The 24,193-nt window shown below is 43.4% G+C and overlaps 1 protein-coding gene across 4 annotated transcripts in view; it reads left to right on the plus strand.

Annotated features, from left to right (window-relative positions):
* KIF13B (kinesin family member 13B) overlaps positions 1 to 24,193 on the plus strand; it is a 198,629-nt gene that overhangs the window by 137,824 nt on the left and 36,612 nt on the right. For all 4 annotated transcript variants that reach the window (XM_010370897.2, XM_010370896.2, XM_030937676.1 and 1 more), the window contains exons 26-35: positions 582 to 611; positions 3,040 to 3,139; positions 3,673 to 3,799; positions 4,522 to 4,577; positions 6,518 to 6,642; positions 8,543 to 8,719; positions 12,038 to 12,130; positions 15,535 to 15,687; positions 16,094 to 16,171; positions 17,420 to 17,473. In XM_010370897.2, the coding sequence (XP_010369199.2) occupies positions 582 to 611; positions 3,040 to 3,139; positions 3,673 to 3,799; positions 4,522 to 4,577; positions 6,518 to 6,642; positions 8,543 to 8,719; positions 12,038 to 12,130; positions 15,535 to 15,687; positions 16,094 to 16,171; positions 17,420 to 17,473 (993 nt within the window). The remainder of the gene's footprint in view (positions 1 to 581; positions 612 to 3,039; positions 3,140 to 3,672; positions 3,800 to 4,521; positions 4,578 to 6,517; positions 6,643 to 8,542; positions 8,720 to 12,037; positions 12,131 to 15,534; positions 15,688 to 16,093; positions 16,172 to 17,419; positions 17,474 to 24,193) is intronic.

Consider the following 24,193-nt stretch of genomic DNA (forward strand, 5'->3'; position numbering starts at 1 on the left):
GTTCTTCTTGAAAGACAAAATCAGACCAGAGTGCCTTTTGGAACCTGTACGAAAACTACTTTCTGTGAACAATTCTTTCTGTGAATCTTTGCTGTCCTTTTTTGTGTCTTGCATTTTCATGGAATCATTGCATCGGACTGTATTACTGGTTTTGCCCTGGTGTAGGTGGCAAGCTGAGGGTTAAAACGTCTCTGCCTCCACAGATTCCACAGTGCCTGCTAGTGATTAACTGCTCAACATCACCCCACCCCTCTGGAGAAACCCCCTACTGGCTTGTAAAGACTATTTGCCAGCAGGTGTTTGATTTCCCCTGGTGAGTGGGACTATAAACCCAGCAGGGAGAGCATTGCACTGGTTCCCGAAAAGGTCAAATGAGTGTTCTTCACTCTTCTGTGAGCGGCTCCAACTTCCTGACAACTGTAAAACCCAGAGCGAGGGTGTGGGTAGGTGGGAGATGAAATAGTATATTAATTCAATTGGGAAATATAAATTATGGGTAAAGAGTCAGATTGCTTAGCATAGCCTGATTCTTGGATAAATCAATAATTCAGTTCTATGTAATGTATTTTTTTTTCTTTTAGGAGGAAGAGGAAGACATGGACAGCTACCAGGTAATTTAGCACCTGTTAATCTCATCTCAAATAAGCATGTTTAAAGTATATAATTACACATTCCTGGATCTGGCTATACTGTTATTTAAGGATTAAACAATTCATACTGCTTTTTTTGTTGTTTTAAAGTACAACAGAGTAGGGAACATTGAGTGTTGTTTCATAGACCGTAAAGTGTTTTAGGAGTGGGAAATCATTTGTGACTGAGATCCTTTTCCAAACCTGGAGCTCCCCATCCAGACACCCTGAAGATCCTTTTCTCTGGAACCTCTTTCCTGGACATTTTCTGTCCTGAGTGAGTCACCACTCGTTGCCCTTATTATAGTTGTGTCAATCTGAGCTTCAGTCAATACTAGGTGTTTTGCATATTTTTGTTTTTTGTTTTTTTGTGACAGAGTCTCATCCTGTCACCCCAGGCTGGAGTGCAATAGTGCAATCGCAGCTCACTGCAACCTCTGTCTCCCGGGTTCAAGGGATTCTCCTGCCCCAGCCTCCCGAGTAGCTGAGATTACAGGTGCATGCCACCAAGCCCAGCTAATTTTTTGTATCTTTACTAGAGACAGGGGTTTCACCATGTTGACCAGGCTGATCTCGAATTCCTGACCTTGTGATCCACCCGCCTTGGCCTCCCAAAGTGTTGGAATTATAGGTGTGAACCACTGTGCCCGGCCGTATTTTGCATTTTTTAAGCCAGATCTTTCTTCCCCACTTCCTGGAATCATATAGCATTTGGAATCTTTTTTTTTTTTTTTTTTTTTTAAACTTTCTTTTCCTAACCTTCTAAAGATTTTGTTTCTGTCTGTGCAGTTTCATCTGTTAGTCATTGTTCAGGACTGTCAGGGCTCTTTGGAGCCTGATTATGTCATCCGTGTAGTCACTCTCTTGGTTTTACATCATTCTAATTTGATAGAAATGTCTGCTTTCCTAAAAGTCGCTGATAAAAACACTGTATCAGATAGGGTTAAATACAGAGTCCTATGGCACAACAATAGAGACTTTTTTCAAGCTGACATTAATCACTGTTCTTTGGATGTGATATTTGAGTCCTCTGTGATTTCACTGAAGTAGATGCATCGCACGTTTCTCCATCTTGTCCACAATAGTGTCATAGGCTATTTGGTTAAGTGCCCTAGTAAAGTCCAGACACACTATATCTGCAGCATTCCACTGACCTCTACCCAGTCTTGTAACCTTATTAGAAAAGAAAATGAGGTAAGATTGGTATTCATGTAGGTGTTGGCTGGTAGGTTGTTATTCTGTTAATGACAACCCCTGTCCTCGTTTTCCCCTACCTGTTACCCCACAAAATGCACAAAAACAAGTGAGAGAAGCATTTACATGTCTTCGAGAGCCTGTGTTGATAGAAAGCAGAAGTTACAAAAGTTGAAGGATTTGTCTGATTATTCCAAGGTACATAAATTGAAAGTGATTTTTTGTTTGTTTTGTTTTGGTTTGGTTTTTGGAGACAGAGTCTTGTTCTACCACCCAGACTATAGTGCAGTAGAGTGATCTTGGCTCATTGCAACCTCTGCCTCTCAGGTTTAAGCAATTCTCTTGTCTCAGACTCCCAAGTAGTTGGCATTAAAGGTGTACACCACCATGCCCAGCTAATTTTTATTTATTTATTTATTTATTTATTTATTTATTTATTTATTTATTTATTTATATGCAGTTTTACTCTTGTTGCCCAGGCTGGAGTGCAATGGCACGGTCTTGGCTCACTGCAACCTCCGCCTCCCGGGTTCAAGCGATTCTCCTGCCTCAGGCTCCCGTGTAGCTGGGATTACAGGCACCTACCACCATGCCTGGTTAATTTTTGTATTTTTAGTAGAGATGGGGTTTCACCATGTTGGGCAGGGTGGTGTCGAACTCCTGAACTCAGGTGATCTGCCTGCCTTGGCCTCCCAAAGTGTTGGCATTACAGGTGTTAGCCACCGTGCCTGGGCAATTTTTTATATTTTAAGTAAAGACAGGGTTTTGCTGTGTTAGCCAGGCTGGTCTCACACTCCTGTCCTCAAGTGATCTACCCGCCTCAGCCTCCCAAAGTGTTGGGATTACAGGTGTTAGCCACCACGCCCAGCCATATTGGAAGATTATTGAGTCCTGTTCGTGGGTTTTATCCAGCAAAGAGACCTTTTAGAAGATTTTTGTTGCAGGTGCTTAAAGTTCTACCCCCAAGCCATTAGAAATAAAACTGGTTCTGGATACCTGAGAATGCCCTTTCTGTTCGAGAAAATAATGCTTTAAATTCTGAAAATAGCTGTTTTGAATGATGGGTGCAGTCAACTGGCAGTAGTAATAAATAAATTATTATATACTACCTTACCTTTCCAAGGCATAGGAGAGTAAGGTTCTAAGATAGGAGCATCAGTTTCAGATAGATTATCTTGACATTACATTGAACATGATTTTCCTTGCTTGCTTCCAGGATCGAGATTTAGAGAGACTTCGTAGAAAATGGCTAAATGCATTAACAAAACGTCAGGAGTACTTGGATCAACAATTGCAAAAGCTTGTCAGTAAACGTGGTAGGAACAACAAATAGAATATTTTTCTCCCCTGCAAATCAGTGCATAATTAATTATTCTCCCTTTGTAGCCACATCAGTTAAGAACCAGATGAACACATCAGTAGTGGGGATGGCAGGAGCAGATGAGTGTTACTCCTTGTTTATGTCATACCGTTTATCCAGCTGTCATATCTTGGTGGAGGTCTTCCTCCCACCCCTCACAAAGAAAGAGAAAATACGGTGCACAAAGCATACATGGTCCCTCAAAGATAACATAAAGGAAGGTGGTGACTTTTCTTATCCAAAGGGCTCGAGTCCTCTGACTCTGGACCAGTCACTCCTGTGTGGTCCCTCTGTAGGCCTCCCAGGAACTGAAGATGGCCTCTGCAGGAGCCCACCTGACCTCCCTAGCTATGGGTTGGTTTTTTTTTATCACTGGGAAGCACTTGTCAGCTAATAACTGAAATGTAGGCAAATCCAGTCTTTACTCAGGACAAAAAGATAAATGGCAAGTGAGGTTTTGGCATTGAATCCTCATTCTTGGTGTTCTAGATAAAACAGAGGATGATGCTGACCGCGAAGCGCAGCTTCTGGAGATGCGGCTGACCCTAACTGAGGAGAGGAACGCGGTGATGGTCCCCTCTGCTGGCAGTGGTATTCCAGGGGCCCCAGCAGAATGGTACGAACCCTGTGGTGCATCTTGTGAGGTTCTGAATGCTCACCAGACCATCTGCTTTTAGCTTGAATTTTGCGTGTGCTACGGTTAATGGAAGAGTCATAATAGCATGGGAAATGTTGTTTAAATTAAAGGAACTGTTAAATTATTTTCATGAGTTGAATAGCTATGGCCTAAAACTGTTTTATTAAATAATGTTGTTATTGGCCAAAGTCATTAAGATTTCTGAGAACTTAAATCAATATTTAATACCATTGCACTTAGCATTAAAAAAATAGTTAATATGTTAATTACTTGGGTCATTCCCTTAGAAGACTGTTCGGTCATAAGAAAATTGCATCTCCACGTGATTTTGGTTTTGGTGCTGGCTTAAACTGTGCTGTCAGCAAATGTTCTGTGCTACTTTATAGAAATTAAAAATAGTAAATTTAGCCAGAGGGAGCCCTTAAGTATATCATTTTATGAGAAAGTAGGTTTAAACAAGAGAACTTCACTATAAACAGGTAGGGGTGTCTTATACGGCTAAGTTCAAATGTCAGGGTACAAAGCAGCAGCTACAGTGGAGGCTTTGTGGCCTCTCTGATTCTGGATTAGAGTAAAATCAGGGCCAGGATTATTACCGCTTTGCCCTCTAACAGCTCTGAATGCCATTAAGGCTGTGTTCCTATGTGCCTGCCACTGAGAAAGTAACCTGATTCAGATGCCATTTGTTCTTCATGTTTTAGGACCCCAGTGCCTGGGATGGAGACACACATTCCTGTTATATTCCTGGACTTAAATGGTAAGTTAGGAGGTGTTTTCTGAAGGCTTACCTCTGAAAATTTATTGTCTACGTAACATGTAGATTCCAACCAAGTGCATCATGAGGCAGTTCTGTCCTCCTAAGGCTAGAACCAGTTTGACGTGTGTGCAAGTCCCCTGGTTGTAGACAGACTGATTTGTATGTCATAATCTCGTGTTTTTGACAGTAATAGACGCACTTCACCATGCTCCTCACCTCTCATTGCTGCAGCTCACAGTGCCATGTGGATGCTCTACTCTCCCGGTGTTAGGATGGTAGCAGTGTTTTTCTGCACTGAAAATATTTTCTTCTTTAAATTTTTTTTTTTGAGATGGAGTCTTGCTCTGTCACCCAGGCTGGAGTGCAGTGGTGCGATCTCGGCTCACTGCAACCTCCACCTCCCCAGTTCAAGCAATTCTCCTGCCTCAGCCTCCCGAGTAGCTGGGACTACAGGCGTGTGCCACCACACCCAGCTAATTTTTTGTATTTTTAGTAGAGATGGGGTTTTACCGTGTTTGCCAGGGTGGTCTCCATCTCCTGACCTCGTGATCTGCTCGCTTCGGCCTTCCCAAAGTGCTGGGGTTACAGACGTGAGCCACCACGCCCGGCCTCTTTAATTGTTAGGGAAAGACCTCTCTCTGGAAAGGACAAATAACTAGCGGTACTTATGAAGCATGTTTCCTTCTTGTGGTGTTTTTTTAACGTTATCTAATAAATTTTTCACTTTTTCTATGAGTTCTTGTGCCATTCATCCCTCTATTACCTGTTTAAAAAAAAAAAAAAATCATTTTTTTTCTGTTTCCCACTCACCCCCATGTAAAATATTTTGGGCCTGAATACATTTTACATATATTCTGCCTATAGGAGTTCTGCCTGTAGGAGGGAAAATAGAAAATGGAAAGGTAGATTAAGGATCTAAAAATAAGTTGAAAGTCAGCAGTTAAATTCCTAGAACATCTGCAGAACTAGGTATTAACATTAACTCTCCTTAATAGATGAGTGTGGATGTCCTCCATGATTTTCTTCCACCTAGCTGGCAGTGAGATGCCATCTCTGAGGCATTTAGGATCTCCTGCCACTTAGCTTATTTAAATGGAAGATTTTTCTATGTATAGAGTTGGAGAATAATACTGAATAATACAGCCACTGTCTGTTTGCCTGATGGGGTGGAAGGTGTTTGTTTTTCAATGTTTGCCACAAGTCCTTATCCTGCTGTGGTGTTTTGAACTGGGCGCCTGAGGGTGATTCTGGCCTGTTCTTCTGTTAGGTTTCCTGGGTAGGTGAGGTGCTCATATTTGGGTGCAGGCAGGGATGTGCATAAAAAGTGAAAAACAATAAGCTTAAGGAAGACGCGTTAGTCTGGGCATTCGAGGGGATAATCAGGACTTTGGTCAGCATGGTCCATGTTCTCGGTCCCCCCATGCCCACCTCCTAGAAAAGGAACTTCGGATGTCTGCCCACGAGCTCCAGGTGAAGGGGAGTGGGGAGGGCCAGGCTCAGGCCTGAGGATCCAGGGGACCATGGTGTAGCCCTTCTGTTTCCAGCCCAGGCAGCCAGTGGAACTTTCTGCTGAATGTCACTGTCAGGCTCGTTTCTCACTCCTTCAGTGCAGTGAATGGTAGGGAATTTACATTATAACCCAGTCACTGATATTGATGAGATGACCTTGGGTAACCTCTTAGGTATCTTGGTTTCATTTCCCTTCCCTATAAAATAAGGCAAAAATGTAGCAGATTGGATGAGATCATTTTTTGAGGCACTTTCTTGTCTCTAAGATCTGTGAACTTTTAAATGGTCATCTTCAGTGTCATGTAAGATTTCAGAGCAACAAGCAAATGAAATTTGAAGCAGAAGAATTTTAATAATCACATTGAAATTTAGCTGGTAGGGGTTATCCTTGAAAATGATCTCAGTATTTAATGGAAATTCTTTGCTTTTAGCTGATGATTTCAGCTCTCAGGATAATCTTGATGACCCAGAAGCTGGTGGATGGGATGCGACCTTGACTGGGGAAGAAGAAGAGGAGTTCTTTGAACTGCAGATTGTGAAGCAGCATGATGGGGAGGTAAGGAAAGCGTAACTTGGGACAATCAGATGAAAAGTGGTTTACTTAACCTCTCCTCGAGCTTTTTGAAACAATTAATAAGGCAATCATGCCAGTGCTTTACATTTCTCAAAATACATAAAGGAAAACCTTTCATCATGACTTGCAGAAGAATGGAGCTTGAGCATCATATTATATCCATTCACCTTTTCCTTCATTTCCTGGTAACTTGTACTGAGCTTGTGTGAGCAATTCAGGTCAGCAGCGGTCGGGAGCTTGAGGCTCTCTCTGTTCCTCAATCAGTGACACATGGAAGCACGGGCTGCAGAAGTGCATGGAGGTAAAATGGCACCAGGTTTGGGATTTGCTTTGGGGTTTTTTTTGGGTTTTTTTTGTTTTGAGATGGAGTCTCGCTCTGTCACCCAGGCTGGAGTGCAGTGGCAGGATCTTGGCTCACTGCAGCCTCTGCCTCCCAGGTTCAAGTGATTCTCCTGCCTCAGCCTCCCGAGCAGCTGGGACTATAAGTGTGCACCACCATGCCTTGCTAATATATATATATATTCAAATTTTTCAATTTTCCCATCACAGAACCACACACTGCCTTAGTCATGTTCCTCTTGCCTACTCTGAAGCTAGTTCCTCTAGCCTGACCTGAAGTGATCGTCTGCTTGGCCTCCCTAAGTGCTGGGATTACAGGTGTGAGCCACTGCGCCTGGCTGGGATTTGCTTTGAAATCCTTTTGTCAGGACTTTTTTTTTTTTTTTTTTTTTTTTTTTTTTAAATTGAGATGGAGTCTCGCTCTGTTGCCCAGGCTGGAGTGCAATGGCACGATCTCAGCTCATTGCAATCTTCACCTCCCGGGTTCAAGTGATCCTCTTGCCTCAACCTCCGAAGTAGCTGTGAGTACAGGTGCACGTCATTAAGCCTGGCTAATTTTTGTATTTTTAGTAGAAATGGGGTTTCTCCATGTTGGTCAGGCTGGTCTCGAACTCCTGAGACCTCAAGTGATCTACTTGCCTCGGCCTCCCAAAGTGCTGGAATGATAGACATGAGCCACTGCACCCAGCCAGGATTTATTAAAAAGGAAAAGAATAGGTGAAGGCAATGTGGTAACATCTTGATTTTAATGGTTGAATCTGAGCGATGGGTATCTCTCAGGAGTTTATTTTCTAATTTTGAGTGTGTTTGAAAAATTATGAAATAATCAGGAAGGAAAGCTGTATGTGATACTTTGAGGACACATCATTACTTAGTCGTGTCCCTAAGAAGCAAAACTTGAGTCTTAACAGTGAGGAGTCAGTCCGACACACACAGCGGCTGTGCATTCTGTAGAACAGTGGGCCGGCACCCTTCCAGTTCAGCAGGGACAAGGAAGGGCTGAGGAGCTATTGCAGATTAGAGTAGGCTAGAGGAACATGACTAAGGCAGTGTGTGGTTCTGTGATGGGAAAATTGAAAAATTTGAATATGGATTCTATATTAAATAATAATGTATTGAGGTTAAATTTCTTAGATATGATATGCAACTTACTTGAAAGTGGTTCAGCAAAAGTAATAATGTGTGTGTGTGAGTTTTGAGAAAGAGAAGCAAAAGTGGCCAAATGGTAGCAGTTGGTGCATCGTGGTGAAAGGGTTACAGAACACTTGACTGAATTTTTGCAACTTTTCTTTGACATTTGAGCATCTTTTAATACAAACTTTAAAAGTAAGCCAACTGGGATCATCATGCCCTATACTTTTCAGGCTAAGATGATTGTGGCCACACTGTCATACTCCATTGTCTTTTCAGGGCAGCTGTCATAGTAGAACTTCGTTGGTGACTGGCATATGCCCTTTCAGCCTGAGCCAAGGTGGTTTCCTTGAAAGAGTTTTTGTGTTTCTGGAGAAGAGAGAAACCTGTTTCCTCTCTGTCTTCTCTGCAGGCGAAAGCAGAAGCCTCCTGGGACTCCGCGGTGCACGGCTGCCCTCAGCTCAGCAAGGGCACACCCGCGGACGAGCGGTTGTTTCTGATCGTGCGCGTGACGGTCCAGCTCAGCCACCCGGCTGACATGCAATTGGTGTTACGCAAGAGAATCTGTGTCAATGTTCACGGCCGGCAGGTTAGTCTTCAGTGGAAGAAACGACTCTAACCACAGTTGCGACCCGAGGGTAGGGCGGCAGTGCTTGCTCTAACCTTCTGTCCAAACAGGCTCCCGGAAGCACTGACCTATTCTTTTCCAGGTGACTGCTGCTGTCCTGTACCCATGCTTGCTTCAAGGCCCAGATGTGTCACTTGCTCCTGGACAGTATTCTTACACTGAATCTTTCTTAGGGCAGATTCACAAATCATGGTTATTCTTTTGGGTACCACACAGCCCTGTCAAGGGCAAGGTCAGTGGTTTGGTTGTTGCCTTTTTATCTGGGCCCTGTCAAATGAGGAGTTTCCCTCTTTCTCTGCTATTTCCAGGCTTTTTTTTTTTTTTTTTTTTTTTTTAAGATAGGGTCTCGCTCTGTTGCTCAGGTTGGAGTGCAGTGATGCGATCGTAGCTCACTGCAGCCGTCACCTCCTGAGCTCAGGCGACCCTTCCACTTCAGGCTCCCCAGTAGCTGGGACCACAGGCGCGTGCCACCACACCTGGCTAATTTTTTGTATTTCTTATGGAGACGGGGTCTCGCCATGCTGCCAGGGTGCTTTCCAGACCTTTTACCTCTTGCAGTCTTTGATGTGTATATTTGGCTTTGGGATAAAAAGGTGAATAAGAAATGTGCCCAGTGCAGTGGTGCATACCTGCTTTCCCAGCAACTCAGGAGGCTGAGGCAGCGGGATTACTTGAGCCTAGGAGTTCGAGTCCAGCCTGGGCAATGTGTCTCAAAAAACAAACAAAAATCTGTGTCCTGAAAGAGCCAGGTTGATTTGCATAGGTAGATACATAACAGGCAGCTGCTCTCGGCCTGAGCTGAGTGCGTGGTGCAGGTCCTCACCACTTGTGGTGAGAATACAGGTAAGAGAAGGAAGAATTCAGCCCCAGGGAGTTGAGGGGTGGTGGGGGCGCTTCAGAGAGGAGGGCAGCATTTGAGCTGGGACTTAGAGAGGAGGGACATTGGCCAGGCAGAGCAGGAGGAGATGCAGTTCCGTGGATAGGGGAAATACACGTGCAGAGAGAGTGGGGAGGGCGGGACATGGTAGGATTGGGGACCACGAGGAGCTCCATGTGCTGGGGGTCCTGCCTGTGCCAAGGAGCATGGCTCTCGCATGGTTGCAGCTAGATTATGAAGGTCCATGTGCCATATGAAGGGATTTAATACAAAATTTCTAGGTAAGAATTTCAGGCCGGGTGTGGTGGCTCACGCCTATAATCCCAACGCTTTGGGAGGCCGAGGCAGGCGAATCACCTGAGTTTGGGAGTTTGAGACCAACCTGACCAACATGGAGAAACGCCGTCTTTACTAAAACTACAAAATTAGCTGGGCGTGGTGGCGGGTGCCTGCAATCTCAGCTACTCGGGAGGCTGAGGCAGGAGAATTGCTTAAACCTGGGAGGCGGAGGTTGCGGTGAGCTGAGATTGCACCATTGCATTCCAGCCTGGGCAACAAGAGTGAAACTGTGTCTCAAAAAAAAAAAAAAAAAGAATTTAAATTCTTTCTCTTACTAGTTTTGCAAATATAAGGATTTGGGAGATTGCGTCTGGGGATCCTTTTAACTGTCTTATCTCCCTTTTTTGAGGCATTCTCAATACACTGACTAAAACCAGTACAGATGAAAATCTTTTCATTTAAAAGAGCATAGTCATGGTTGACAGACCCCTAGATGTAATCTCCACCCCTAAAAATTAATCTTTAGTTCTAAATGTCACACCGATATCAATCTTTGAAATGAAGACTGGCGGTAATGCCGTTAAAATTGCAACTCTTTAGCTTGGCAATCCAACATCAATAAAATCCAGGTCACGGGGTTAGCTATAGATGTATATGGTATGCTCCCGTTCACTCTCTCTGTCTTCCTTTTCTCATAAGTCTGTGAGGGTTTGAAAAAGACACACTGCTCATGAGGAGCATTTTGAAGAGCGATTTTCCATTTCGGAATTAGACATCCTGGTTGCCAGGCCCTGGGACTGACCTGCCACAACCACCGGCCCTACAGGGTCCTTGACAGAAAAGGTACATTGTGCAGTCGCCACATGTCGCTTGGTTTTTGTTTCTATTGTAGGGACAATAGGTTTCCATATATATATATGGGATATATATATATGTTTTTTTTTTTTTCCTGGTTGAAATGATGTGGAAGTATTTTTAAGGCATGCCATTTTCTCTCTCAATTTCAGATATTTCATTCCTAAGAATGGTCATGTGGAAGGCTCTCTTCTTCTTTATAACAAGAATAGGACCTTCCACATGACCCTAATACACACACGTCAGCTTCACTAATTCCATACAAATGGAAAACGAAAAGGTCGGATAATAGTAGCATCTACATCTCCCTTCACCACCCCTAGGGACAGCAATCTCTATACCTTGACTTACGTAATTAGCCTTGGCTCAGCACTGCAAGGCTAAAGTCAAGGGAGAGAAGTAATGACATAAATTGTCTCCCTGCATTCTGAGATACTATATTCTTTTAAAAATTTAAAGATCATTGAATATGAAATAAATTATCATTAGGTAGGTTTCTGAAATGATGTGTGTCTAAGACCAAATAGCTTGGCTTTGCTCTTTTCTTGGGGGCTTCACATGTTTCTGCTGTTCCTTTTGCGTGGGTAGAAAGCTCGGTGCCCATTTCATGTTCTCTCCCCTTTACCTTTGTTCCTTGATGGTATTCTGCTCTCATCCCTGCTCTCTTCAACCTCTGCAGGGTGTTCAGTCTTAACAGCATCTTGAAATGAGTCATCTATGCATTAATTCAACAGTTCAATTCCTAACTGTGCAAAGAGCACAGTCAGCATAAACAATGACCGTGCACTCTTAAATCATTCCTCATAACGATCTTGCTTTGGTCAAGAATTTAATGCCTGGACTTGTCAATATTCATGGTACGAGATGTCCATCGTGCTGGGGAGAAAAAAATGTGTAAGCCTCACCAGTCCTTGCTTCCATCTTAGTTAGAAGGTCATTTTATTTTGTGGAAGTCAACAAGCTTATATTTCTGTAGCATTTAAGCACCGTTCTTCCGGATGCCTACGGCCAGTTTACAGACTTGGAGGTCTGTACTTTTCCTGTGTTGGGTGTGGGACCCTTCACACACGGTGGGCATCTAATAAGTTGGTTTCGTACCATAGGACAACGTTGAGGAAACGGTACTTGGTGTTTTCACTTGCTTATGTTGGAAACATGACCTGTTTTCTTTTGGTTAGAATGAACCGGTATTTTCTATGCTGTCTTTTGTTAATGTAAACTCAGTTTTTTAGGTGGGAAACCATATTTTCTATTTTGTTTTTCTCTAGGGTTTTGCACAGAGTCTCCTAAAAAAGATGTCTCATCGAAGTTCTATTCCTGGCTGTGGAGTGACTTTTGAAATTGTCTCCAATATTCCAGAGGTGAAGGATATGCAATTTGAATTTACTAAAAATAAACACTTAAAAAAAGAGCCAACTCCCTGAAAAGTGACCTACCCAAGACATACATATGAAGTGAAAGTGTATGTTTAGGGAAGCTGTAGATTTTTAGAGCGATTTTCTAATATCAATTCATAGTACAATGTACTTGTGGTTTTAAAAGTTCTACTTTTAGTATTTTGTTGAAGAACTTTCTTTTGAAAAGCAAATCAACACCTTTTTACACAGAAGATGACGGAAGAGAAACATATTTGTACCCAGAAAGGGAGGTGGCATAGCATAGAGATTCCAGTTGGATCCTGAAGTCAAACAGAAATCTTGTTTCTGTCACTTACTAGCAAAGTGAACTTGCATAAATTACTCTGAGCCCATATTTTTTTTCCTTGTCAAATGGGGTTAGTAATACCTTTGCACAAAGTATTTTTAAGGATCAAATGAGACAGTTTGTACCAATGGTTGTGCATGTGCTAGAGAAAATGTTATTGCTATGATTGTTGTTACTGCGATTATTTTATTAGTACTATTAATATTTCTCTTTCTGAACTAATTGAGATATTCAGAGGATTCAGAGAAGTAGAGCTTCAATTTATCCTTGGTACCAACTTGATGGAAGATGTGGCTTATCCGTACTTCCTGATAGGTCATTCCTGAATTAGATGTGTATTCATTCACCCAGATACCAGCACAGGTGGGAAATGGGGCATCCCTTGCAGGGCCAGGAGAAGTGAGGGTCTTAAGTGAAGGACTCTGAAAAGAGAAAATTCCTTCTCCCACCCTCACCCTCAAAGAGGGAGTGTGGGCAAGGGGGTGGAGGTTTCACTTCCTCGGGGTTGGAGAAGTGGGGAATGTGAGACATCAGAGGATGCCCTTCCTCACCATGCCATCAACACCAGCACCAGTTCCCGTCATTTCAGGGCTTAGGATTTGCCCATCGACACTGTTGAGTATTTGAACAATAGGTGAACAGTGTATATTTTAATACAGAGATCAGCTTTTTTTTGTTTATTGAGACTGAGTCTCGCTCTGTCACCAGGGTGGAGCGCAGTGGCACGATCTTGGCTCACTGCAACCTCCAACTCCCGGGTTCAAGTGATTCTCCTGCCTCAGCTTTCTGAGTAGCTGGGATTACAGACATGTGCCACCATGCCCAGCTAATTTTTGTATTTTTAGTAGAGACGGGGTTTCACCATGTTGGCCAGGATGGTCTCAATCTCCTGACCTCCTGATCCGCCTGTCTTGGCCTTCCAAAGTGCTGGGATTACAGGCGTGAGCCATGACGCCCGGCCAGAGATCAGCTTTTGGAAAAGAAAAATATTACACAGTACTTAGGCTTTTTTTAGATATCTTGTGTTGCAGAATGCTTTTGCCTCTCAAGTCATGTTGGATAGTAACTTGTTCTTTCCTGGATCTTTTAAAGTGTTAGGCTTGCATAGTAAATATTAACCATCTAATTATTTAATTTGGAGTTTGCAGAATATTTAAAAATTAAGCCTGTTTGCAGAGGTAGTTGTTGCACGGTCTTGGGTCTGTAATAGATTGCTCTGTGTGCTTCATTCACTTTTGTTTGTAAGATTTAAAACAAATACACATCTATGTCTAGCTGGAGACTTACTGTTTATGTATCTAAACATTTTCTATATCGTCCAGTTGTTTCCGATCTTGTCTCTGTAAATTACTTGAATGCAGTTGAGAAACAGTGATGGCTCTAGGAAACTGTTTTCATTTCTTTTCTCTCTCCATTTCCCCTCCCTTTTCCTTCTCTTCCACTTAGTTTCTTATGCCTTTTAAAAGTGCTTTTATTCTCCAGAGGACAGGGTTTAAAAGGAAAGAAATATCGGGGGGATCAGCTTGAAGATAAACATAACCTCATGTGATTGTGCTGTTAGTTAGCTAAACATCCAAGCTGGCAAATGTTTCCACATTATCGAATCCTGATGATAGAGGCAAAATGAAACATAAAGCTGATTGTGTAAAGACTAGACCCAAAAACAAACAAAAAGATCCCTTAATAGGCAAGTTTCATCATGAAAAAGCCCCAAAAGTTCCTTGGGTTCTGTATCACAGAAGCCATTACGGCATCATGGCCAAAAGAAGTAGCCCAGGCCAGAAACAGTTTCTTTCTCCTTATAAAATGAGGATAATGTCTGTTCCCTTCAGACACTGAAAGTATTCTGTGTTGAGGTGAAAAGAATATCCTACCAGGAGACGGGAGACCTAAGTTCTAGTCTTGACTCTTGCAAATTGTGTGGTCTTCCTCTTGTCATCTAGGAAATGAGGATGATTCCTTCTTTTCATGGTTATTATGAGGCTTAAGTGAATTACTGTACAAGACAGAAAAGTTTTTGTGAACTTAAGCCATCTTACAAATCCTCCCATATTTTATCTGTTCTAAGACTCAAATTGTTTAAAGTATCTTTGAAGTAGAATGTGTCGTAATTGATGGTATCTTAAAATTAACAGATTTTTTTTTCCCCTCAGTCATGTATAAAATCTTTTGTCTTACAGTTGATGGCATTTAAGATGCAGTGGTATATGGATATACATTTTGTAGTTTTGGCATTATTATAAGAAATTTACAAGTGAATAAAGTATCTGATTTTCTCTGAGAACAGTAATTTGTTAAGAGCCCACTTTGCTTGAAATAACTAAATACATTAATAAAGCTTCTTTCTGACTGTGCATCTCCCATTTGTATTCACAGCCAGCTCATGTCCCAGGATTGGGGACAGGCTGTACCAGAAAGCTCAGTGTAGAAGAACTTACCTAGACAATCTCTCCTTGGCTGGCTCCAGGCCTTTGGCCTCTGCCATTCGAGCAGAAGATTGAACCAATTCTAGAAGCTGCCATGTTCTGAATATGTCAGCTACCCCGGGCTGCGTGGTGGCAGGTGCTGAAACCCTATGTCCACTATTTTCTCCATACCGGGCCTCCTCCCTGGGAGGTAGTTTGATTGCCACCCTGTGTAGCAGTCACCCCAGCCCCTCTTCCCTTTCTCTGTCCCTCAGGAGTTCCAGGACGGGGGGGTAATGTTCCTGAAATATTGTTTTTATGGTGGTTACATTTCTGGCTAGTCGACAAAATCCTTTCTAACCAGTCATGGCTTTTTGCAGTGGGAATGCAGTAGAGAACAGTTTTGTTGAGAATGCGCTGTTTCAGTTGTGCTGTGTTTAACTTAACCGGCCTTTCAAGTGGACTTAGTCACCTAATCACTTTTTCATTATTTCCTTGGAAAAATGCTTTGGCCTTCCAAAGCTGACTTTAAAATGGAACTTTGGAATACGTTCTGTGTGTGTGTGCATGCGCGTGTATGTGTGTGTGCACGCATGTATGTGTGTGTGGTGTGTAAATCAAGACGCTTTTATAATGTGCACCTTTCTACTGCTCAGGATGCCCAGGGAGTGGAGGAACGGGAAGCATTAGCAAGAATGGCAGCCAACGTTGAAAATCCAGCTTCTGCTGACTCGGAGGCTTATATTGAAAAGTACCTCAGGAGCGTGCTGGCTGTAGAAAACCTCCTGACTTTAGATCGTCTGCGCCAGGTTAGCCAACTGTGTGGATAGGGCAGGCAGCAGAGGCCCTGATGCAGGCTGAGTCTGTGTTGGACTCTGTAATTCACAGTGTTGTTGCACCTAACATTTGAAGAGTTCACTCTTACGAACTTTGAATAATCCAGAGTGATTGTAATTGGGTCATTCTGTCTTATGAAGTAACAGCCTTTATTTAATTTTAAAAACCTGTTTATGGGTACATAGTAGATGTATGTATTTATGGAGCACATGTACTGTTTTGATACAGGCATGCAGTACGTAATAATCACATAACAGCATTGTTTAAATAGCTAGGAATGTTTGTATAGATGGGGGATGCAAGTCTGCTGTACATGGTGTTGCTTTTGCAGTGTGTCTCTTACATGTCTTTTTCCTCTGTATGTTTTCTGATTCATAGGAAGTTGCAGTGAAGGAACAGTTAACAGGAAAAGGGAAGTTGAGCAGGAGGAGTATCAGTTCTCCAAATGTGAACAGAGTGAGTGTGTGGAACCAAGCTCTGTGCTGTGCCTGGGACTTCTCTCCTCTCCTCTTTTCTTGGGTAACTCTTCTCCACCCGTCAAACCCCATCTCTGAAACCCTTCCCTTGCCAGGACTGATGTCAGGGCCCCTGGTCTCTACCCCACTGGGTCTGTGCACCTCTGCCCCGTTCCTATTAATATTGTAGGGGAAGTAGCAGTTAAGTACCTTTCAGGTGTTTCTTATCTTCCCATCACCACTGCCTAGCGTAGACTGAGGTGTTCAGTGAATGTTTGTTGAACTAAACCAGAACTAGCCAAGGGCCCATCGCAAGCCAATGCCATTTTCTTGGCTCAAATTATTTTTAAGTTGAGGAGGAGTCTGGACTAGGTTCACAAACCAGTTGTTCACAAGACAGCCAGGGTGGTGTCCATGCGTCAGATACATGGGGTTGTTTCATAACAATGGCTTCAGTTTATTGTTGTTTTTAGAAACTTAGATATAATTTATGTGCACATTGAACGTGGGGATAATCCTTCACAAAGAAATAGGCTCTTGGCCCCTTGGTTTATTACTCTTTTCCTCATTTTTGATGAAGATGTGGATATGAAAAATGATACTTTCATCCTAACTTCACACAAAGAGAAGTTACAGCACAAGCGCTGTGAGAAAGGGCAGCTGATATTGGCCTTAGCGTCTGAGAGAGAAGAGAGAGCGATAGGAGGAGTTTCACACTGGATGCCACCAACCATCTCAGACATTTAGGAAGATCACTTTAACTCAAGGCAGATAACGTCTCATTTCTCCAGAATATGATGTATTAAAATACACTGATATATGCAGAGATTCAGTATTTGGGATCTGATAGTTTAAATAGTTTGTGAGTTTATTTACAGTTGCTACAAATACCCAGAGAAAGGAATCATAAGCTCAGGCCATGGTAAGATAACCAGTAACCTGGTATCTTTCACACAGAAGGGCTCACCCAATGGGACAGCTCTTGTTCAGGTCCAGCCGGTTGTGACCTCAGTGTGAACTGAATATCCAGATCTTACAGAAACCTCTCATCTGAAAATTGTTCATAACCAATTCAATGTTGGTAATGTCCCAAAGACCACTAGTGTGCAGCCTTCGTCTTGACAACCTCCCTGCTGCTACCCAAATTTTTGACGTTCGGTTGACTGGGTTGGCAAAGGCTGGCATTGCCTAAACCACATTTTTATGCTCTGATACATAAAGAACTAACCCTTCTTTCTTTCTTCTTCAGTTGTCTGGAAGCCGACAAGATCTCATTCCATCATACAGTCTAGGCAGCAACAAGGTAGGTGTTTGTAACTATTTCTATCAGTGTTTTTTTTTTTTTTTTTTTATTTATTTATTTATTTATTTATTTATTTATTTATTTATTTATTTATTTATTTATTTTTTTGAGACGGAGTCTTGCTCTGCCACCCAGGCTGGAGTGCAGTGGCCGGCTCTCAGCTCACTGCAAGCTCCGCCTCCCGGGTTCACGCCATTCTCCTGTCTCAGCCTCCCGAGTAGCTGGGACTACAGGCGCCCGCCTTGTCGCCCGGCTAGTTTTTTGTATTTTTTAGTAGAGACGGGGTTTCACCGTATTAACCAGGATGGTCTCGATCTCCTGACCTCATGATCCGCCCGTCTCGGCCTCCCAAAGTGCTGGGATTACAGGCTTGAGCCACCGCGCCCGGCCTCTATCAGTGTTTTAAGGCCCATTTCCCATTCAGCTTTCATCTTCTCAAATCTCAGGTTATTTTTGCAAACCAGAATTTCCCCTACTCATCTGTATTATGTGAAGCTTACTGGAAAGTATTTTAGAGTTCATTTCTTTTAATCTGCCAATTAAAATAAGGTTTATTAGACTCTACTGGGGTTGGAAAACAATTTTTCTACTAAAGCTTGCTTCTGTCTAAATTTTCTTCCTATTTCTGTCAGAAAAGAAACTTCAAATTAGATTTTTTTTTTTTTTTTTTTTGGGAGACAGAGTTTCACTCTTGTCACCCAGGCTGGAGTGCAATGGCACCATCTCAGCTCACTATAACCTCCGCCTCTCAGGTTCAAGTGATTCTCCTGCTTCAGCCTCCCGAGTAGCTGGGATTACAGGTGCATGCCGCCACACCCAGCTAATTTTTATGTTTTTAGTAGAGATGGGATTTCACCATGTGAACTCCTGATGGCGGTGATCCACCCGCCTCAGCCTACCAAAGTGCTGGGATTACAGGCGTGAGCCACTGTGCCCAGCCCAAATCAGAGTTTTATAGTGAAGTACTGATGTATAATGATAGAAAATGTATGAGGAATAAGAAAATTATATCTAAAAGTTAACATTATTTGTGAGAAGAAAGAAAAACAAGGGAACGGAAATTTTGTTCACTGGAATTTATTTACTTGTAATAGAACCTTCCCTATTTAACAGACTTTTAAGCATGGAGAACTCATTCTTATTTTTCAAAAAGGTTAGCGCTCCTTGAAGCCGTCTTATCTGGACACCACACATCATAGTTTGTGCCTGTTGCTTTTGCGGGGTCCGGGTAGATGTTGGTGCTGCCATCTGTGTGCAGCATGCTCCAGGTTGATTTGCAGCCCTCGAGGAGGTCAGTAGCGGCTGTGGTCTTATGAGATGGTCTAATGTGAGGGACTCGTTTTCAAATCTACGAGGCAGAGTGAGAGAGACAGACAGAAGATTGGCTGCTTCGTGATAATTCTTAAAGCTGGGTGGGGTTCATTATGCTATTCCTATTGTTAATTATTCTACACTCTGCTTTTGTGTATGTTTGACATTTTCCTTATAAAAATTTAAGAACAATGAAGATGAAGTTGATGCGTTAGACTATTTATTTGTTTATTTGCATATTTATTTATTTATTATTATTTTTTGAGACAGAGTTTCACTCTTGTTGCCCAGGCTGGAGTGCAGTGGCACCATCTCAGCTCACTGCCACTTCTATCTCCCACGTTCAAGTGATTCTCCTGCCTCAGCCTCCCCAGTAGCTGAGATTGCAGGCACTCACCACCACGCCCTGCTAATTTTTGTATTTTTAGTAGAGACGGGATTTCACTATGTTGGCCAGCCTGGTCTCGAACTCCTGACCTCAAGTGATCTGCCTGCCTTGGCCTCCCAAAGTGCTGGGATTACAGACGTGAGCCACTGCTCCTGGCTGTAGACTCTTTTTTAAGATCTAGGTTATGAGTAGTTTGCCTACACTATGATACATGTTATGTTCATAGACATGCAAATTGCTGTCCAGCTCACCCATTCGCTGAAGCCCTGCATGGACATGGGTTTCTGTAAGGGTGCTGAAGTTTAAATGCTTGTTTGTTCTCTGCCAGTGGTAGGTTTGATTAGCTGTAGTTTAGCATCAGTCGTGATTACCTGAGGAGAGCAGAGTTTTTGAAAATTGGTTGTACGTGATTTTTTAATGTAAGTAAAATATCTTAAGGAAAATATAAGAAAAATACGACTTTCTGCATTTTTTTGGGAAATGCATCTAACCCAAATCTACAATTATAAGTTCCTTGAAAGAAGTGGCCAAAATTCTTCTGCTTTTCTTCTGTTAAGAAAACTCTGGCCAGACCTGTAATCCCAGCACTTTGGGAGGTCGAGGCCAGCGGATCACCTGAGGTCAGGATTTCGAGACCAGCCTGACCAACATGGTGAAACCCCATCTCTACTAAAAATACAAAAATTAGCTGGGCTTGGTACCAGACGCCTGTAATCCCAGCTACTCAGAAGGCTGAGGCAGGAGAATTGCTTGAACCGGGAGGCAGGGGTTGCAGTGAGCCAAGATCGTGCCACTGAACTCCAGCCTGGATGACAGAGCAAGACTCCGTCTCAAAAAAAAAAAAAAATCAAAAAAAACAAAAAAAACTGTGCCCAGTTTCCTTATTTTAAATGGATACAATAACAGAACATAATAGAATCTACTTCAAAGAAAAGTACTGTCCCTCACGTACACCAGAAAAATAGAACAAAGGAGCAGAGACGCTATTAGAACTGAGCCAGGGCACGGCAGAGGGCGTGGACCCCCCACTGGCTTCACACATGACTCACAGGAGGCTGCAGGGCGGAGGCCATTCTTAAGTCTTTCCCTGAAGGATGACGTTGAGGTCCACACAGGCAGGGAAGGAGCTGAAGGAACACTGTGAACAGAAGGATCTGTATGAAGGAAGGCTTGGATGAACCAGCTTGCTGTGTTCTTGACAGTACACGTGGTGGGAGTCAAGCACAGGGCATATGGGCTGGGCGCGGTGGCTCATGCTTGTAATCTCAGTGGTTTGGGAGGCCCGGGTGGGAGGATGGCTTGAGCCCAGCAGTTTGAGACCAGCCTGGGCAACAGAGGGAGTCCCCTTCTCTGCAAAAAAGTTTTAAAAATTAGGCATGATGGCTTACACCTGTAATCCCAGCCACTCGAGGCTGAGGCGGGGGAGGATCATGTGAGCCCGGGAGTTTGAGGCCACAGCGAACTATGATTACAACATTGCACTCCAGCCTGGATAACAGAGAACCTTTTTAAAAAAAAAAAAAAAAAGAGGGAGTCTGTGGGCAGAATCCAGAGACGTGGGGCCTTATTTTTGGCATCCTGACGTCATGGCCCAACAAATGGCAGAGGAGTTGAACACCATGGAAGGAATTGAAAACAGAGCAGTAACATGGCCACATGTGAATTAGAAAGTTTGTTTTAATGGTCCAGCTGAGTCCCACTCTGTCCCTGGCTGTGGTGTGTAATTTTGCATTAGGAAACTATATGGTATAAATGTATACAGTTATCAATGCAAACATGGGGGAAAATGGTTTTGAGTTGGAGGGTGGAGGGACCGGTTAGGGGAGAAATAGCTAGAGAGAGGAGGAGAGACACAGATGGGTTTGAGAGGGGGACTCTAGAATCCTGCAGAGGCCAAGTATGTGAGGGGACTTGGGTGACGCTGGGTTTTGGACGGCAGTGTATAGGTCTGAGAGATGAACTGTAGGGCAGGCTTGGGGAAGAAATGATTCAGTTCCATTTTTGAGGGTCTCATGTGTCTGAGTTGAAGTCAGGTTCGGGAGCCCAAGGGGATAGTGGGGACAGTGAGGGGCTGGGTTGGCTAGGGAGCGCCGAGGCAGTGGTGATGCTTAGGGCCACGGCGCTGAGGTGGCGGCACCAGGAAAGAAGGAAGACAGGGCCAAGGGAGTCTCAGCAGTCCAGGGGAGGAGTGTTTTAGGAAGGACTCCATCCAGATGCTTCAGAGACAGCATGGGGTGAGGATGGAGGAGACCATTTCAGGTGCGACACTGCAGCACTCATTGTGTGCCTGTGCAAGGTGCCTTCCATGCTGAGGGCTGAGGGTTAGCAGGACAAATCGTATTAGGCAAGTAACTGTAATGTTACACAGTTGTGTTAATGCTTCTGGACCTTCCTACTTCCGGTTCTTGGTTCCTTGGGGTCTCTGGGTAACTTAGCGAAGATGAGGAAAGCCTGGGTTCCGGCTGCTCGGCTGCCCCTCCTGTGGCAGTGCCAGCACAGGCATAAGGATGCATCTCTCTGCACTGTTTCATGTACATCTCAAGCCCTGGTCATAGTGCTCACTCACAAGGTCGTGCGCCTTTGTTCAAGGATGGCAGTGGTTCGCGGTCCTCCTCAGATTTTGTCCTCTCTGGCTGTCCCCAACCGTGGCAGTCTCATCCTCTGAGAAATGGTGAAGTACGTCAGGAGAGACAGAGATGCCAGCCTGCCAGTCCTAGCTTTGCTTCCAGTTCAGCCGTGGAAGCTTTTGGCACCCACAAGCCTGGAAGGTTGCCATGGATACCAGGGCCTCAGCACCATGGGGCTCACCACGTGTCAGCTCAGCCAGTTAGGTGAATGTCCGCATGTCAGAATTGGAGAATTGTTGTTTCTCCACTAGGGTGAAGTGAAGCAGAAATGTTCTTTAACAGAGTTGTATGGATCGACCTTAACAGATGAGCAAGTTCAGGTGATAGAGGAGAAAAAGACTAGCCCAAGGGGCTTTGGTTCCAGATCCCCTTGTAAGGAATGCAGAACAGCTTCCCTATTTTCAGTGGAAGGGACTCACAGTGGTCTTCCCTAAAATAGAGCATCCTGAAATATTATTAGGGAAAATAAAAATGTTTTAAACTGTATTTTCTTAAGAAACACCCCTCTACCCCCATAGCAGCAGGGAACAAGAGACTCTCCCTGTGGCCTTTTAAATGAAACAAGGAAAAACATATTTAAATATTGTGCGGCATTGCCTTAAAATCAAAGTGCTATGGGCCACCTGTAGCAACACTTCTCAGGAGGGGGTAGTGTTTAAACACACAGAATGCTCAGGATCCTACAACTCCTTAACGCGGCAATGCTTACACAGGTAATATGTACAAGGGCATTGGTGGCAACATTGTTACACACACACACAATGGACACTATGCAGCTGTAAAAATGACCAGGAACCCTTTCAAGTATATGAAAAGATTGCCAGGATATAGCGATTAAAAACGAAGTGCAGAACAATATACTGCTGTCTGTAATGGGAGGGTTGCTTATAGATTTGCCTGCATGTAAATGAGAAGCTGTAAGGATTCATCGTTCCTTTACCTGCCTGAGGATGGGGGTGGGAGGATGCAGTGGGTCAGCAAGTCAGGGTAGAGGTAGGAGGAGACATCTCACTGTGTACCTTTTTATATTATTTGGCTTTTGGACCACATGAAGAGATGATCTTAAACTCTTATTTTCCAACATTTTAACTTGTTGGAAGTTTTTGTTCTTCTGTAGTTAGTGTTTTGAGGAGGTCTCCAGTTGCTTTTTCCTTAACAGCCTGCATACAAAATCCCAAAGGAGAGATACTGAAAACATTGTTGTATTGGAAATCTCAGACTCATGGTTTTTTTGTTTGTTTTTTCTTTTGGGGACTTCTGCATTCCTCAGTTTTCAGAGCTCCAGGGAGAGATAACTAATTCATTAGGCTTTCCTCCTGAGTGGAATACAAGCACTATCCTACTCTCTAAAACTTACCATGCTTGCTTTTACCTCCAACTTATGACTGCATTTTTAACTGTAGTTTTTAGAAGATGACTACATTCTACACTGTACTAACCCTCAACCCCCTCCCCCTTTTTTTTTTGAGACAGAGTCTCGCTCTGTCACCCAGGCTGGAGTGCAGTGGCTTGATCTCAGCTCACTGCAAGTTCCACCTGCTGGGTTCATGCCATTCTCCTGCTTCAGCCTCCCGAGTAGCTGGGACTATTAGCCTGCCACCACACCTGGCTAATTTTTTGTATTTTTTGGTGGAGATGGGGTTTCCATCCGTGTTAGCCGGGATGGTCTTGATCTCCTGACCTCGTGATCCGCTAACCCTCACCCTTTTGTAAAAATACCTATGGCAGTATGTCTGTCTGTCGGTACAACCAGTACAAGTGATGCCTTGCAAATGTTCCCTGTTACCTGGGTCCAAGGCTGTTTATAAAAGTATTTATCTGTCAAAAAAGACCGGGAATTAAGGCATCCTACTGGATTTAGAAGGTCTTGGAATGTGAGGAGTTGGAGTTAATTCATATTAAAATAAATAATAAACATTTGGAAACCTGGAAACTTGGGTGAGGGTGAGTGGAGCAAACCATGGTGAAGGTGCTCTGGGTGACCTTTTCACACCAGAATTGTGCCCAGTGGGACCATCTTGGTTTCTTTGCATGAAAATATTGAATGTACAGGAGAGTTGAGTCAGAAATGTAATTTTAAGCTGGACTTGATGATGCTGAGAATGCTAGAAAATACATTTTGAAATCATTGACAATTATAATGACATTAGTTATGTCTGCTTTGCAGACATTTTTGGGATCCCTTCCATTAATCCATACGTTCATCTCTCTGATGCTGATTACAAATCAGAACTGTAGATGGTAGGGTCTGTCGTGCTGTGTGTTCTGTATCACATCACACGGGAGCAGTCAGGTCAGGTTAGTTGGAATAATGTTAGAAGCAGAGAGAGGCCACCGGGAGGTTCTGGTGAGGGTCTCTTAGTTTTCAGTTAATATCATAGCAAAGATTTCTCA

Source organism: Rhinopithecus roxellana, chromosome 9 (genome assembly GCF_007565055.1).
Source record: "Rhinopithecus roxellana isolate Shanxi Qingling chromosome 9, ASM756505v1, whole genome shotgun sequence".
NCBI classification, from domain to species: domain Eukaryota; kingdom Metazoa; phylum Chordata; class Mammalia; order Primates; family Cercopithecidae; genus Rhinopithecus; species Rhinopithecus roxellana.